This window comes from Aplidium turbinatum, chromosome 9 (genome assembly GCF_918807975.1).
Source record: "Aplidium turbinatum chromosome 9, kaAplTurb1.1, whole genome shotgun sequence".
NCBI lineage: Eukaryota > Metazoa > Chordata > Ascidiacea > Aplousobranchia > Polyclinidae > Aplidium > Aplidium turbinatum.
Window position 1 is genome coordinate 12,799,962 of NC_137480.1, and position 15,594 is coordinate 12,815,555.

Genomic DNA, 15,594 nt, shown 5'->3' on the forward strand with positions numbered 1-15,594 from the left:
ACACCATCCCTGTGATCTTGAAGCTCGTCTACAATAGAAGCGTCACTCTTACTGATGGCAACTCACAGAAACGCGGACTGAGACGCCTGAGTAGGGGTCAATTGTCTTGGCTTCACTTTTTTTTTGAAATTGCGAAGCATAGTCTCAGCAAAAATATGCGCATATAGACACAAAATTTGTCACTCAAATGGATGTATAATTCTACTTTCCGTGAGTGTGGCGTTGAGGTACAAACCGCAGACAATGAATCATAAAAGATTGTGCCTTCTTCAGCCACGTACTGTAAAGGAACAGAACGGATCCGTGTCTTAGATGGATGAAGCCAAAGACTAGCTACTCTTCAGTAGCCTCTCGATGCAGTCCGGGAAGCTAAGCAAAAATCTGGTGATAAAAGACAGACACTCAGCCCCTAATGCTCATACGAAAAGTATTTTTCATTCACTTGTCTACATCGCTGTAGCCTATACTGTAAACTGAAAAGTATGCTTGTACATAAAACTCTGGACGTCCACGCAAATGCCGGCAGAAGTAACTAATTAATTAAACAAGTAGGTTAGCACATGAATTATTAAAACAGAGTTGCCTCGCACAACTATTTTATTTACAAAACAAACAGCAGGAGTGCTCACTGCTCACGCACTAACAACTCTTACGTATAAAAGCTTGCCAGAAGACAAATTTTGTTAGAATAACTGAGAACTGCAAAACAAAGAAAAAGGCGAACCATTTAAAGACAAATTGGCCAACATAATTTATTAATCAATGAATTTAAAAGATGTTGTACGGACCCCTTTTAACTTCCTCCTGAACCCCAAGGGGGTCTATGGACTAACGTTTAAACTTACAACTGTCATATTAACATAAATTACGGTACCAAGCAACGTTTCTTGGTTTGTGAGAATAGACAATTTTTTGTCTAAATCTGTCTATACAAATTTATTTCAATTTTTTGTCTATGATGCCAAGAAGAAAACAATCTTTCTAGCATTGGTTTGAAGAAAACAACATCCAACATTTTAAATACAAAAAAATCAGAAGATAATTTCTCTAAACAGTTGATACAGCCAATGTATTAATTAACCCTATAACCGCCTTAATTTTCTTACGAAATTACTTAAAACGTGGATGAAACTAACTTCGTTAAAAACCATTTTTTTCTTGCTGAGTTATAAACTAGAGGTTTTCAGCCCCTTTCAGTTATATTGTGGCAAGCTACAAGGAATAAAATAAATGAACAAAGTACAGGCTTACTTACACCATTTTAATTGCCTTGCAGTTCTAATTGGTAAATAAAAAAGCATCAAGAAACAAAACGGTGGTTGAAGTTCTTACAGTAACATCTTCTGGTTAAACTGATTACAAATTGAAGGCACCAGGATTCTTATTTGACCTTGTTACGTAAAGGCACAGAAGCTTTACGCAAAGGTTTGCGTCCATAATGCCATTGGAATGCGACATGCCAAAGCTGTGCCTCTCTTGGGGTACTGTAGCGAAATTGGTACCCTTTTGGTTCCACTTGTACATGAACTATGTTGGGATTCGTTTCATCAATAATGCACTTCTCTCCACGCAACTGAATCGAGCCTCGTCTTTCGGAGTCTTCGCTGTCCGACTTGAACCAAGAAAGAACACCGTCGGAGCACAATCGAAGGAAACGTTCTTCGAACACTTTCTTACCTCGACTGAGCTTGTCACAATAGCCTGTGAAAATATCGGCAAAAAACAGAAAGTTAGGCTTCATTGCATTTAAACAACATAATTTTATACCAAAAATGTGGTGAAGTAACGACTTAAGCAAAGGATTATTGTAACACAACAGTCCAGCGCTGTTTTTGCTTTTGAACAACGCTTAAATTCAAAACTACAGTGACTGTAGTTTACTGAAGTTACTGTAGTTAATCGGAGTCTCTATGGCTAGCGAGCATGCCACACCGCTATGGTGAGCGAGTCGCAAATTGCTGGCTGTTCTAGCGAGTTCAGCCTTGTGCTGAGTGACTGCCAGGAAAAGTACCCATTTCTACATAAATTCAAAATATTACACTTTTAAACTAGTATATAGGTCTAAATGGTAAGATACGAACAACTACCAGACATTTGAAAAGTGATATTATGAAGTTAAAAAGGTAAGAAATACCCATTATGAAAACCACAATAAGTTAGTAGCCTATACATGCAGCAGGCTATACAGTGTTGCATGCATATTGCATATGTGCCAGCATTTATTTGAAAAGCTGACCTACACTGCTGTTGATCTGCGTGACATCAAATAGCCGTGTAACAAAGAAAAATATCACAAGCTGCAAAGTTTTCATCATTGTCGTCACTTCAAAGCATAGAAATGAAACGTGTATTTAAAAGTTCTCTTGAGACGGCACGACTTTCTGTTTATAGAAAAGTTATAAACTGGCTGCAAATCCAGCCTCACAAGTACAGTCAATTGAAAAAAGTAGACTTGCCACGTTGAAAGCCGTCACTCTATTATCTGAATGCCACCATTCAACTGTTGTAATGCTCGTTTGCCTATATTTTGTTGTTAACGTATATCTGAAAGAAGATACTCTTTCCACAATTTTGCCAATTGCTTAAAGCTTTGTGGTTTCATTCTTTCTCGAAGTTCTATTGATATTTTCGTCGCAGGTACTGACTGTGGAGATAGGGATACTGTTTAAACTCCAGAAAAGATCAAGGCTGAATGATGGATGCCAGCAAGACGATGAGTAGGTATCTATGTATGTTACATTCAGCAAATAGACGTAACACCCTCGCATCATTACGTTGGCTTGTAAAACCTGCGAGTTTTGCAGTAGAGTTGTTAGAGTAAACGTTTAAGCGCAGTAGAAGTGAAAACGTTTACTGACTGGAGCAAAGAATGCCAAAATAAAGGATATGTTATTCTAGATTTAAAAGTTTAACGTTAAATTTTCTACCTTCCATCATCGGTGCGACGTAGCAGTATTGAGAAAATGTCATTAGCCACTGATGGGCCCTGGCTTCAGTGGATGTTCTTAAAACTAAAGTGTGGAAACCTCCTTGTATTGCAACCAGTCGTTTTCCTGGCATTGATATAAATCTGTCCTTCAACGGAATCGTTGTCATTTGATTGGGCTTGTTTCTTGAGGGAGAGATAAAGAGAACACAATCGCGAACTTCGATGTATTTTGTTTTCCACGAGCGAATGTCTTCTATGTCGGTTATGTTACCTAAGTAAAAATAAATTTAATAGCAAAGGTTTCCTAATTGTTAGCTTCACGGTATGGTTTGCAGTCTACACTCCACAACTCTTGAAAATAAAACATACACAATGCAAAAGCAAATAAGACTTTTTAGCTTGCTTTAAAACGTTTTTTTGTAAATTGTAAAGCGCAAATTTATTTTTTTTATACTTTTTCTGGTTGGTTAAACCGCACAACAACACATCTCTGCGGCTGCTTGGGCGGACCATACATGGAGTTCTGAATGGAAGTCAACCGCCACCAGACTCTATTCGTTCATCCCCGACGCTGACACACGCCCCATCGGTCTACTCTAAAACTACCAAGACAGGCATGGGTGCGCCTCAACCGTCTCCATACGGCGTCGGGCTTTACCGTTCAACCATGCACCAATGGGGAATGGCCTCTTCCTCCTCCTGTGAATGTGGTGCCGAAGAACAGACCGCAGATTACATCATCAATGACTGCTCCATCTTCAAGCCACCTTTGAACGGAGTGGAAGGTTTGCGTGTCATGGATGATGAAACCAAAGACTGGCTGCTCTCTAGTAGCCTTCCAGTGTAGTCCGGGAACATCGTGAATCTGGGGTGGTAAAAGAATAGACCCTCGGCCCCAGACGCTCACACGACGACGACGACGACAGTTTCATAAAGTAATAGGTAAACATTTCCAGCTCCAAACATTTTTATATTGCTTCAAAGGCATGTCTACAGATGTCGAATAAATGTAAAAAAAAAGCAAATAGCCTACAGTAGTGTTGTAGGATTGGCGTAGTACTGTAGAGACCATTTCATTGGATACCGATGTACTGTACTTATAAAGTTTTGCATTGAAACAATGTGATCTTGATTGCATCTTTACTTACCATCACCAATTTCCACCGTTCCTGATTTACAACGCAAAGGTTTTACAGAGTGAGTGGCTGCTTGTGTAGGGGGAAGAGTGATGTGAGGTGGAGGGACAGACTGCACAAAACAACAAGAGCGAGCATGACATTTATTTTTTATCAAACAAACAATTGTATACGTTTGTTACTTACACATTTGCATTAGGAAAAATAGTCCACTCAAAACTTTATCCAAAGCCAAGAATTTTCTTATTTCTCAGTATGAAGCCAATGGGTTTCCAATCATGTGATCTTGGCTTAACACCTAACTAAACAACTAGGCTGAATGTTGGAATCACTGCTCACCTCTACCCAAGCATATCAACACCGTGTAAAATTTTGTTAACCTAATCACAAAATGTACAATTTAAAGGTTCATTTTTTAAACTTTTTCATGTAAGAATAAAAAAGCCAGTTACTTCTTGCAGTGGAGAAGAAGATGGTGAGTATTCGGGAGGCGGATTGCATTCATCGGATATTGCTGTGTTGAAAAACTGACCGTTGCAGTTCACATCTATTTGTCCATCCACTTGCTGTGGGAATGTTGGAGAAGCACCAGGATGGGATGAAGTGGCAACGTCGATAACCAACTGCGACAGATGCATTCGCTTTGTTGATGTGATTGATGAAGTTAGAAGTTGTATACTTGTAACGGTTATGACACTTCACAGGTAGGCTATCTATAGTTTAACATTTTTACTCTACAAGTAAAAGCTGTTGTACTTCGTCATAGCAAAATCTTGCGTGACGACACCAATTATTTGCTCTGTAACAACTTTCTAGAGTTCAAGTAGAAATTGTGGTTCTAGTGTAGTAAAACGCATAGACCCTTTGCCCCAGAACAAGATAGATGAAGCTCATAATTTTATATTTTTTGCAGAAAAAAAAAGTTCAGCAGCCTAAAACAGTTACAATTACAATTTAGCTGGTTTTAAAATTATTGCTAATAAAGATATCAGATACAGCTTCGGAAGAGAGTTTGTCTTGTTGAACCATTGGCATACGAAGCCGAGCAACGTTATCAAGTTTAACATATTAAAGATTATTATATTTACAAAAAACACAAAACTACGCAACAATTAAATATCGAACGTTTTCGACATCACACGATGTCCTCTTCAGGAATAACATATATACAATTTTTACTACATCTGAATAAAATACAATGGTTATTATAACTATAAACAGGAAAAAACAAAAACTGCACAGTACTTCTGACTAACTCAAACTCAACGATATACGCTCTGCGAGAATCAAAGGTATCTGCATCAAAAGGAGTTGAACAGATCACATGATGTGGTAGAAAGGCAAGGTGCAAAAAAACTAATTTTAAAATACAGAGAGCAAGAAAGATGAGCCGCAAGCATACAATTGTCTGTTCAAAAGTGGGTTGTTACGTTTTATGTACAAGGCTTCTAAAATTTTAGTTTGATACTCAGATCTGCCACTGGACATGATCTCAAATTGTTTTATAGAAACGTTGTTTTTGCATACTGTACACGAGAAAATGTGATCTTTAATGGCACTTTTCTGTATGGAATTCAAATTCAAGTGTTCCCCAGCTCTAGTCGATAAATGTCTTGTTGACATACCGATGTATGTCAGGCTTGCATCACGCAAACAACTGAATTTATACACAACATTAGAACATAGAGCAAAGGCGTAGGTGACATCGTGTGATGTAGAAAACGTTCGATATTTAATTGTTGCGTAGTTTTGTGTTTTTTGTAAATATAATAATCTTCCTTTAATATGTTAAACTTGATACGTTGCTCGGCTTCGTATGCTTGCTTATGGTTCAAAAAGATATTAGAGTTTTTTTTTTGGATCAAAACAGATTTTTGCTGCAAGCCATTTAGACTATATAGGTTCTTATGGATATGATACTGCTGTGCAGCAGAACGGGTTTAAAGAAGAAAGAACCGGCTTAAGGTAAGTTTCCAACAATCGACTTCATCAGAACTTAAGGTCAAAAGTCAGCTGTCGTGGGATGCATTTACTGAAGAATGACTTTCTCGTTTAACTAATGGAAAGTTTTGCCTTTTTAATTGTTTAAAATATTTACCACGGTAGATACAGAAAAACTAAAGAGCAACGTATTTATTCTGTACTCTATGAGAAGTAGTTGGCGCTTCATTGCTGCCAACCCTCGACGAAAGGAAGGAACTTTATGCTGGTAATGAAAACTTAGGTCATTTGCAGGAAGCGTTTAATTCTATAAAACAGAAGCCTAGAGTGAAGCAGAAGTAAATTTTCTCTTTCACCACATCATGCCGTTGTTTTGTTGGCGAGAGAATGAATGTAGGCTAAAGATAGATTGCAAGTTGAAAAAATTATACTGTGAAACTCAGAATGAAGAAGTGAATATTTTTGGCACGATGGTTGCCATTTTTTAGGCAGAAAAACTGGCGCAATAACCTCTAATAATCATGCTTTTAGGAATCGTGACTTAGCATGATTTTAAATTGCTATTGCAATTAGTGTAGGATAAGGCAATAGCCTGTCACTAAAGTTCTAAACAGCTTTGTCTCTTCACAAAAGCTCATAACTGGCTTAAAGCTATCAAAAGTTAGAAACATGCAGTGACAGTGAAAATAACAAAACTTTGTTAAAACATGTTAGGCATATATCAAAGTTGCGTTTGACACCAAAAGCCAGAGACTGAGTTTGCTGGAAAAGTTCATCTAGCCTTGAAATTTCTCTACTTTTTCAAAACATTGAACTAGGTTGAAAAGCTGCTGTAATTGAACATCACTAATTCAAAAATCTTAAGCTTATTTACCTGGTCACGCGATGGGGCCGTGGGTACGGAAATATTTTCGTAAGATGGCAAATTAGGATTATAAGGAGGTGGTTGGACTTCCATCACAATTTGCAAATGTTTTATCGTGATTAAAGTAGAAAAATTAACTTGCAGGTCTACAGTTAATAACTACAGTCTTTTCCAAGTACCGTAACTGAGAAATTCAGTGTCACTAAAAAGTTAAATAACTCATTTACAGAATCTATAAAATACAACATATTCGGTTTTTGAAAGTGTGATACAGTAAGCCTACACATTATAAATTGTAAGCAACATTGTCTCTACAGCAGTGGTTCTCAACCTTTTTGTCTTGGTGGACCCCTTTTGGTGTCTTCGAAGCGGTCGCGGACCCCTAAAAATTTCAATTTATAATTTATAATTCAATTTATAATTTATAATTTGGCATATCGCGTTTCCTTATGGAATCATATGTTACATAAGTTTCAAAGCAACACACTTAAAAGAATTTGCTGAATTCGCAACGCACTTGACGATTGATGAGATTGACAAAATTATGTTATGACTTATGAGCTATATGTTGGCACACAGGATCAACATTGGTGACCTATATGCTTATTTGATGTTTTTCTATAACTTTTATCGAAAGTTAATAGAATACTTGCGACTGTTACAAAGAATTTCTCCCTTTTTTCATTTGAAATCAATATTAATTCGTTATAATCACAGTCATTGCAAAACTGTGAGTGGTGATAGACTGCTGACTAACGTTTGTATTTCTAAATTAATCATTGATCAACAATCTGTTGTCTTAAAAGAATTTAATTGAACATATAGCCAACATAGCCTTATTAAAAGGTTTAAGTAATTTATATGATATTTTAGTTAAGAAACCAAACCTTTGTGCAATGTCCTTTGCAATTTCAAACGACGCACCAGTGCGTTGCGACTTACAGTTTAAGAATCACTGTAGGCTAATACATAAACAAAGCACAAACAATTTTTAAATTTCTTAATTTATCCGTCATGTTGAAAACTCGGAAACTTTCGCGGACCTCCGGAAATCGCTTCGCGGACCCCTTGGGGTCCGCGGACCCCCGGTTGAGAACCACTGCTCTACAGCCTTTATGCATTTCCGCGACAGGTCAATCATGTAGCCCACTGGGATGCCACTCCGACAGAAAACGAACAATTTGTTATTGCTATTATAGCCTAGGCTGCATTGTAAAACAAAGAAATAGAAAAATATCATAGAGTACTCCTGCTGCAGTATCTGTTACACCGGAAATACGTCAGAAGGCATCAAATCGATGTTAAGAAGAATCCCAATTTCACCGTGCTTTTCGTAGTGCGCTCAATGTTAATATTGAGTATCAAATATTAAGAGCTTACTACATCGGTGTCAGTACTTGGTAAGGAATGTTTGTAGTTCGGAGTCAAGTCCATTGCAAGTTCGGCTATATCTAAAGAGTCCAATGCTTGACTGGTATAGTAAAAATCTTGATCGGCCTGTCTAGTTCAAGGATTTCTTTTGCTTGGGATACGCATCTTATATTTGGAAACTGCAAACTGGCTCTTGCATATTGAGCCACGAGGGTCGATAGGCCTAGTCAGCAAGGGTTGTCTAATATCGAGTGTCTTTTCAAGAGCATCTATGAAACGCTTTCTTGGGGGACCAACCATGCGGTGGCTTGTGGAGAGAGTTCCCCGAACAAAGTGACCTTTATAGGGAGTCTATGATTGTTCATCTTGAAGCCACAACCGACTCAAGTCAGTTTTTTTTACTATAGCGCTTTAATGCAGGTGATATTGTACATTAGTGTTGACAGGGGAGTCCAAAGGGTACTTTTGCCACTGCGACATGAACTTTTGCTACTCCGGTCCAAAGGGTACTTTTGGACCGGGCGTAAGATAATTTTAGGGGCCCGTAACCAGGGCCGCTAAAAAAACAAAATGATGCAATTAACATTTTAAAGTAAACACTGTCCACTCAAATAGCCTAGTTAATTAACAATTATAGTAGACTAAATGAACAAATTTCAATGTTAATCGAGTTAAGTTATAAAGTGAAAATGCTGTCAGTGAAGGTGGGGACTTAAATTTCGAAGTTCTAGCCTGCTGAAAGGCTACACCTAAGCTATACAAACTTTCAAGAAATAAATTATTGAAATACTTCTATAGCCGTAAATGAATTGGTTCTCAGCACAGCCCTGCCCGTCATCATTCCTAGAGGCGCAGAAACCTGAAGAAACCACCTCGTTTTCGCTGGATATAGTGTGTTTTTAGAAGTGTCTGCATTTAGGGCCCGAGGGTCTCATTAGTACCGGGTTCAAATTATCCTCTCAACAGCCCTGATACTGTAGATTTAAGGAAAATGGTAATAAGTTAATTATACTATATGAAGATCAATGGATTAGAATGGAAGCTAATTATACAAACTTGCGTTTGAATAAAACTTATCCACCTAAACTTAAGTAATGCATAGTTAGTCTACTTTGTACATCAGAATTAAAACTATATCGTCAATAGACAGACAACCTTTCAGTAGAAACCACTTCTTAAATTCGACTAAGTTATCTGAACTACAAACTTAAAAAAATTCCAAAACAATCGCCTTAAGACAAAGTGCTGTCTGGAAAACTGCTGTGTGGTTCTTGTCTAGAAAATCATTTTGCTTTGTAATGAGCAATTTTTCATTACTTTTTCTCCCACGTTCTCATTAATTCCAATCAGACCAAGAACACTTCAGATTTTGACATATTCTAGAATCTAGATTACTGTGGTTCAACGATTACAAAACGTTAGATTTCTATTGGAAATCGATCTAGTAATTTCAGTAATAGCATGACGAAGGCTACAATTAGTGCGAGGAAGAGGAATGGGGTTCACGTCAGTACAGTTGCTTACCATAGCCTTTGTTACGTCAGCTAATAATCATGAAAATTGACAGGAGGCTGTTAACATGAGAAAAAAATCTAAAATTCATTCAATCTGCTGTACCTTCTTTTCCTGAGTAAATTTGATTCCTAAATTTGCATACGGACTGAAATAGCTAAACCTTGGTAAATTTGGAAATCAAGTTTACTCTAGACTAGAGAAGGTACCATACAGCATGATGAATGATGTTTAGGTTTGTAAATTTTAGAATAGCTAAACCTTAAGCCTTACCTTCTGGAGAGCCTCCAAACAACAAAAGAAAAAATATGTCAAATTTAAAAAATCAAAATAAAAAAATTATATTCAGCAAGAGTGTGCTATGTAGACTCCTATAATGAAGCCTAGTTAATCAAAGCTCAACCTACTATTCTGCTCTTCAAATACAACCTCACTACTTTTCACAACTTCGGTCCTCATTAATTAAAGGTTCAGCCTTGATTACATTTTAATCAAGGTCAGCATCTTAATCTGAGGCGCACTGCAAGGTAAACTGACAGAAAACACTTTGTTTTTCATTAAGCCAGTAATAATAGTGCAGTAGAAACCTACAGTAGGCTTCAAAACTAAGGCAAAGAAAATGCGTATAAACGTAAAAACCTGCGTTTGCAACTGTAAGCTACGCGGAAGAATTGATTTGATAGACTTGTTATTATTGCAACTGCATTGTTACAATGATATTTACAAAGACTGATGGTTATAAAATGCGACAACTTGAGCGCTCAGTCACGAATGGGGATCTATTTTGGTTTGTCTTTTCCTTTAGTTTCTGGTGAATACCGTTTTTCTTGTTGCGTGATATACTTCCTGAGCACCAGCTTTTTGACATCATACAAATCTTAACGCGTGCCAATTCACGCGAAATTACGCAATGCTTCATGTGATGATGTATTTTCAGGCTTCTGAGGCAGTAGGTTAAACGTTTTTTTAATTTCTGACCAATGTATATTTTGTAATGGCTACACTGTTCTGTGATGTGGTGTGTTGGGTATTTAAATACACGCTGGACTTTCATACGAACATGAAATGCTCGTCCAAAGAAACAATACAAACGCTACAACAATCGAAGCGATAAACAAGAAAAAAAAACTATTTCAATAACAGAAATGAAACGCTTAGACGTGCTTTATATTGTGCCAACAAATCGTTCACACAATATTCCGTTGTTTGAACCTTCACACTCTACATCATCCCATTGGTAGTCACGATGACGAGCAGTAACGGCACAATCTGCATTGTTTGTGTTGTCTGGCTGGGGATGCTGCCAGTCAGTCGTAAAACCTTCACCAGAAACACCGTCATTCCAAACGAAATTTCCTTCTTCCTCGACATCTCGATATCCAATCCAAAAAGCGTGAATATCTCCGCATCTTCTCAAAATGTTGTCGACAATGTACCTAAGAAAAGGTGGTATTGCTTATCTTAAATTGTTTTCCTGTTTGTGTAAGACAAAAAATAACTTTCTGTCAGTGATATCAAAACATATCCGTGTTTCTGTATGTACACAAAACAAATCCTTCTGACTTAGATTAAACAAAAAACTGCTTTGATAGGTAAGTAGGTGACTGCACGACAAAAAGCACTTTTGGATTTTAACTTTGGGGTAGTTTCTGGCTAGTTAAGTCGGCAGCAATGGCAGCAATGGCGAGTGGTTAGCGCGTTGGGCTCACAGTCGAAAGCCTGCATGTTCGACTCCAGCCACCCGCACTTGCTGTTGTTTCTCTGGGCAAGAAACTTTACGATAATTGCCTCTACCCAGTGATCGATTTCGAGTAATGGGTAGTACCAAATTTAAGTCATAAGTAGAGTAGACAACCGGAAACAGACATTGCCGTCGGCTGCAGCGTGGGTCAGGTGTACGTCGGAAGGCGTACACCGATGCATAGCGCTCAAGTCCGCTTTCCCGCAATGCAGGATAAAGATAAACAAACAAAAACAAAAACAAAATTTGGAGCTTAGTCGTGGCTTAGTCTTCTTAACAGTTCTGCATTCATTTCTTGGGCAAAATGTTCGGTTGCAATGTAGGCTATAAAGTCGCAAAATGATCACAAACCTTCTTGATGCTTCCTCTCGAAATCCTGCCGTTACAATTCTTGCCTGGTGAGCTTCGCATATTAGCTCTGCAGTGGAATATCCAACAGCAACACCCCGCTTAGAAACCATGTACTGATATCCATTGTTTCCTAAATACCACCCAGGCTGACCAAGCACTAGAATGGTCAAATTAGAAGATGTAAAAGGATTGCAAATTACAATGCTTCAAATTATAATTTTTTAAGTTAGCTTCACAAAAGAGTGAAATACAATTCTGTACATAAGAACATTAGCTGCAAAAACGAATGTAATTTCCATTATGAAAGCAGGTGAAATGCATAACTTTACATTCTTAGCCGTAGGAAATGGGGGGCAGGGGGCGGTTACTCTTTTGCTTAAAAAAAACCTTTTGGGCAAAAAGGTTCAATTATTTAAGCAAATTAACCTTACTATGATGTTTCGACATCTCACCAGTTTAGATAATTGTCATCATTTATGGGATACATTGATATTCTCTAGTGAATGAAATTGTATTACCATTTTCATCGATTTTGGAAACTATTGCATGTGGTATTGCAATTTGGGCAGAATGATAAGTTCCGGCTCAACATTTGCAAAAAGCAAATGTAAAAGAGCGCAATTGGCAAGCAGAGGTAAGCTTATCCACTGGCATGATGGCTGCATTTCTTCACTGGTAGGATTTAAACGCCTGCTGGGTACTGCTAACCTTATGAGTTTTTTTTTGCTTAAATCTCTATATCCTACTAATGCAGTTAGTAGTAACATTATTTTGGCAAAATTGTCTCGTTATTTAGACAAATCAATTTTTACCATGAAATTTCAACATTTTACCAGTTTAGAAACTTTGTAGAAAGTTGTAAGTTATTATGAAGTACATTACCATTTTTCTTTGAATGTAAAATGTAGCATCATCAATTTTGGAAGCTTTTTTATGTGGTGTTGCAATTTGGGCTGAATGGCTTCAATTCAGTATTTGCGAAACGTAAATGTAAAAAAATGCTATTGGCAAGCATAGGTAAGCTTATTGCAGCTATTCATTCCGATACTAGTCTACATTTTTCATCGGTAGCCTACAACTTTAAAAGCCTGCTTGGTAGGCTACTGGTAATTTTCTAAAGTTTCTGTTTTAACCTCGGAAATCTGTTTAGCTTTTTTGATTTTTTTGTCTATATCTTTGCCTATACTAATGCAGTTATTTGTAAAATATTTGGGCAAAAATGCACAGTTATTAACATAACAATGGTACTGACAGAACATTGACTATAATTTCATTGTAACATTACATCAAATACTAAAGTAGTTTTGTTCAAAGGTGCAAGTTTGATGCCAGAAAGATTCAATTTGATGGTTTAGCCTATTCATGGTGATTGGGACACAAACAGGTTTATGAATGTAGATTAAAGTTAAGTCAGCTTTGTTTACCTAAGTTGAATGATTTGTTGCCTATGTTTGCGTACACTGCCAAATAACTGTGGAGTTATTAAACCAGGGGTCGGGAACCCATGGCTTGCGAGCCATGTATGGCTCTTTGTGGCGGCATCTGGCTCACAGAAAGTTTCATCCTAACTTTTCTCTACAATTAAAGCTAAAAATACGCTCAGAATACATCAAATTAAATGCTTTTTTTCAAACATTTTTGGAGGAGATCTTTCCCACAGCCCCCGTTGTTTTTCTCATCTTCTGTAAACACATGGTCCCACTTTTACAACTCAACTCATTAACTGCCACTACGTGTTAGTTGTATTAAGTGTTAAAGCATTATATGGTTCTTACAGAAATACACTTTCAAAAATGTAGCTTTCATGGCTCTATCACCTAAAAAGGTTTCCTAACCCTGTAGGCCCTATTAGGCTATACACCAACTCAGAGATTGTGTGTAATGTTGCGTTTTTGAAAGTATATTTGCAAAGACAAAATTTGGGAAAATTTTGTTCGCCCTCCTAAAATGTTTTACATACGACTATGCTCACATTTGTTTAAGCATTTTTGTTTGTTAAACACTGCATTAACATGTAGCCTAACATTAAATTGTTTAAATTGAGAGATTACATGAGCCTATTTCAAACAATGGTCAAAAATGTTTAGCTTCAAACTATGTGAAAAAGTAAAGTAAGCGACAAAATCTGTTTGATGCTTATTTTGAGTAGCATAGTCTGCTTTATACTTACACCGAATACGGGTTCGAAGCCTTTCTAGTTTCTCTGCAAATACATTAACAAAAGTGATTACATTTCATTTATATTATGGCCTATATTCCATTCCATGGTTCAAGATAAATAAGTTTTCTAACACTGATAAACGAATTCAGCGAAGGTTTATAAGAAGCAAATTTATTTCTTACTGGTTGCAAACCTGTTTAAAGAAATTTTAACTTGATTTAACCTTCCACGCAAAAAACATTACACAAAAAAGCACGAATTCTCACCGGAATCTGACAAATTCAGTCCTTCAAATGGATCTATTGTATCTCCAATACCAAAGTTGACTGGACGTGGGATCGGAGAGGGCTGTGCAAAAAGCAATGATCGGTCTCATTGCAAAAATTTTGAAGTTTGTAGTTTAGGTTTACTCAGCTTCGTCAAAAGAACAAAGAGACTGTTTCAAAATTAAAAAGTTGTCGACTGCTGCTTTCCATTTCGTTCGATTTAATATTGCAAATTCGGCAAAGTATAAGTTAAGTTTTCGTACTTTCAAACGCAAATATACTTGGATTTCTGTATCTACAAGCAAAAGCAAATAATTCTTACATATCCCAGTATCGCGAAATACAATAGGCTACGAAGTGCAGTTTAAGCAAACTTGCATGCCTATTTCACTATATGTTACATCTTTTTACTTTTTTGATCGAAAACGCAAGGCTAAAAGTTTTGATGTATTGTATTACAACAGTAGGTCTATTTGCTGAAATGTAGCCTACTTTATAGACTACAAAGATTTACATACGTACCAGTGTTGGGGTTGAAGCTCCTGGTAAGACCACATTCCCTTCCAAATCAGTCCATACTTCATTCGATTCACCTCTGGGGGTTCTTCTGCAATAAGTGGCTACTTGACAATCAATGGCACTTTGGGCATGAACTTGAACAAAGAAAACCAAAATAAAAACTGTCAAAAAATTCGTTTTTAACATTGTCTTTGAACCTAAACAAACAGTTCCAAGAAGGAATTTTAAGGAGCAAACACAGCAAACGATAATTCATTTTATCTACTGCACTGTTTCATAAATATTTTACAGTAACCTACAGTCAGTAGCGTATTTAGGGGGGAGGATAAGGGGCGATGGCCCCCCCCCTAATGATCAGGTAAAAAAAAAAAAAATATATATATATAAGTTACAAATTTTGCAAAAAAAAGTTGTAGTAGAAGACATAATTGCTTGGATGATTCATCCTAGCGCGAGGGGGGGGGGGGGGGGGGTATAGGCTAGCCTACTTTTTGCGATGCAATTTGCCAATAATATTCTGAGTTTCCAAATCAACTTCTAGTTTAATCTTGATTACAGTAAGTTAAAAATATTTAATTAAGCAAGCAATCACTAGTATACACTGCATACAGTGGCGGCTCGTCTAATGGTACTGCAGCACCACAAATAAGCTCCTGCAAGGACCTACACATAGGCTAGGCCAGGGGCGCCGGAACGATTTGTGACTGGGGGGGCAAGATTACGAAAAAAGGGCACTTTTGTTTACTAAAAGGCCAATTTTTTTTCAAGTTTTAAGATAAAATATAGCAATAATGATAACGCG

The 15,594-nt window shown here is 37.2% G+C and overlaps 2 protein-coding genes across 2 annotated transcripts; both read right to left on the reverse strand.

Moving 5' to 3' along the window:
* Positions 1 to 574: 574 nt before the first annotated feature.
* LOC145777490 (uncharacterized) lies at positions 575 to 7,092 on the reverse strand. Its single transcript, XM_082588872.1, has 5 exons — positions 6,881 to 7,092; positions 4,518 to 4,688; positions 4,078 to 4,177; positions 2,928 to 3,200; positions 575 to 1,701 (listed from the first exon to the last, which is right to left on the reverse strand). Exons 1-5 carry the CDS (start codon positions 6,962 to 6,964, stop codon positions 1,382 to 1,384), a joined length of 948 nt encoding a protein of 315 aa, XP_082444998.1. The 5' UTR covers positions 6,965 to 7,092; the 3' UTR covers positions 575 to 1,381.
* Positions 7,093 to 10,668: 3,576 nt separating this feature from the next.
* Positions 10,669 to 14,985, reverse strand: LOC145777541 (uncharacterized). Its single transcript, XM_082588947.1, has 5 exons — positions 14,796 to 14,985; positions 14,274 to 14,355; positions 14,017 to 14,049; positions 11,847 to 12,003; positions 10,669 to 11,190 (listed from the first exon to the last, which is right to left on the reverse strand). Exons 1-5 carry the CDS (start codon positions 14,976 to 14,978, stop codon positions 10,920 to 10,922), a joined length of 726 nt encoding a protein of 241 aa, XP_082445073.1. The 5' UTR covers positions 14,979 to 14,985; the 3' UTR covers positions 10,669 to 10,919.
* Between the last annotated feature and the right edge of the window lie 609 nt (positions 14,986 to 15,594).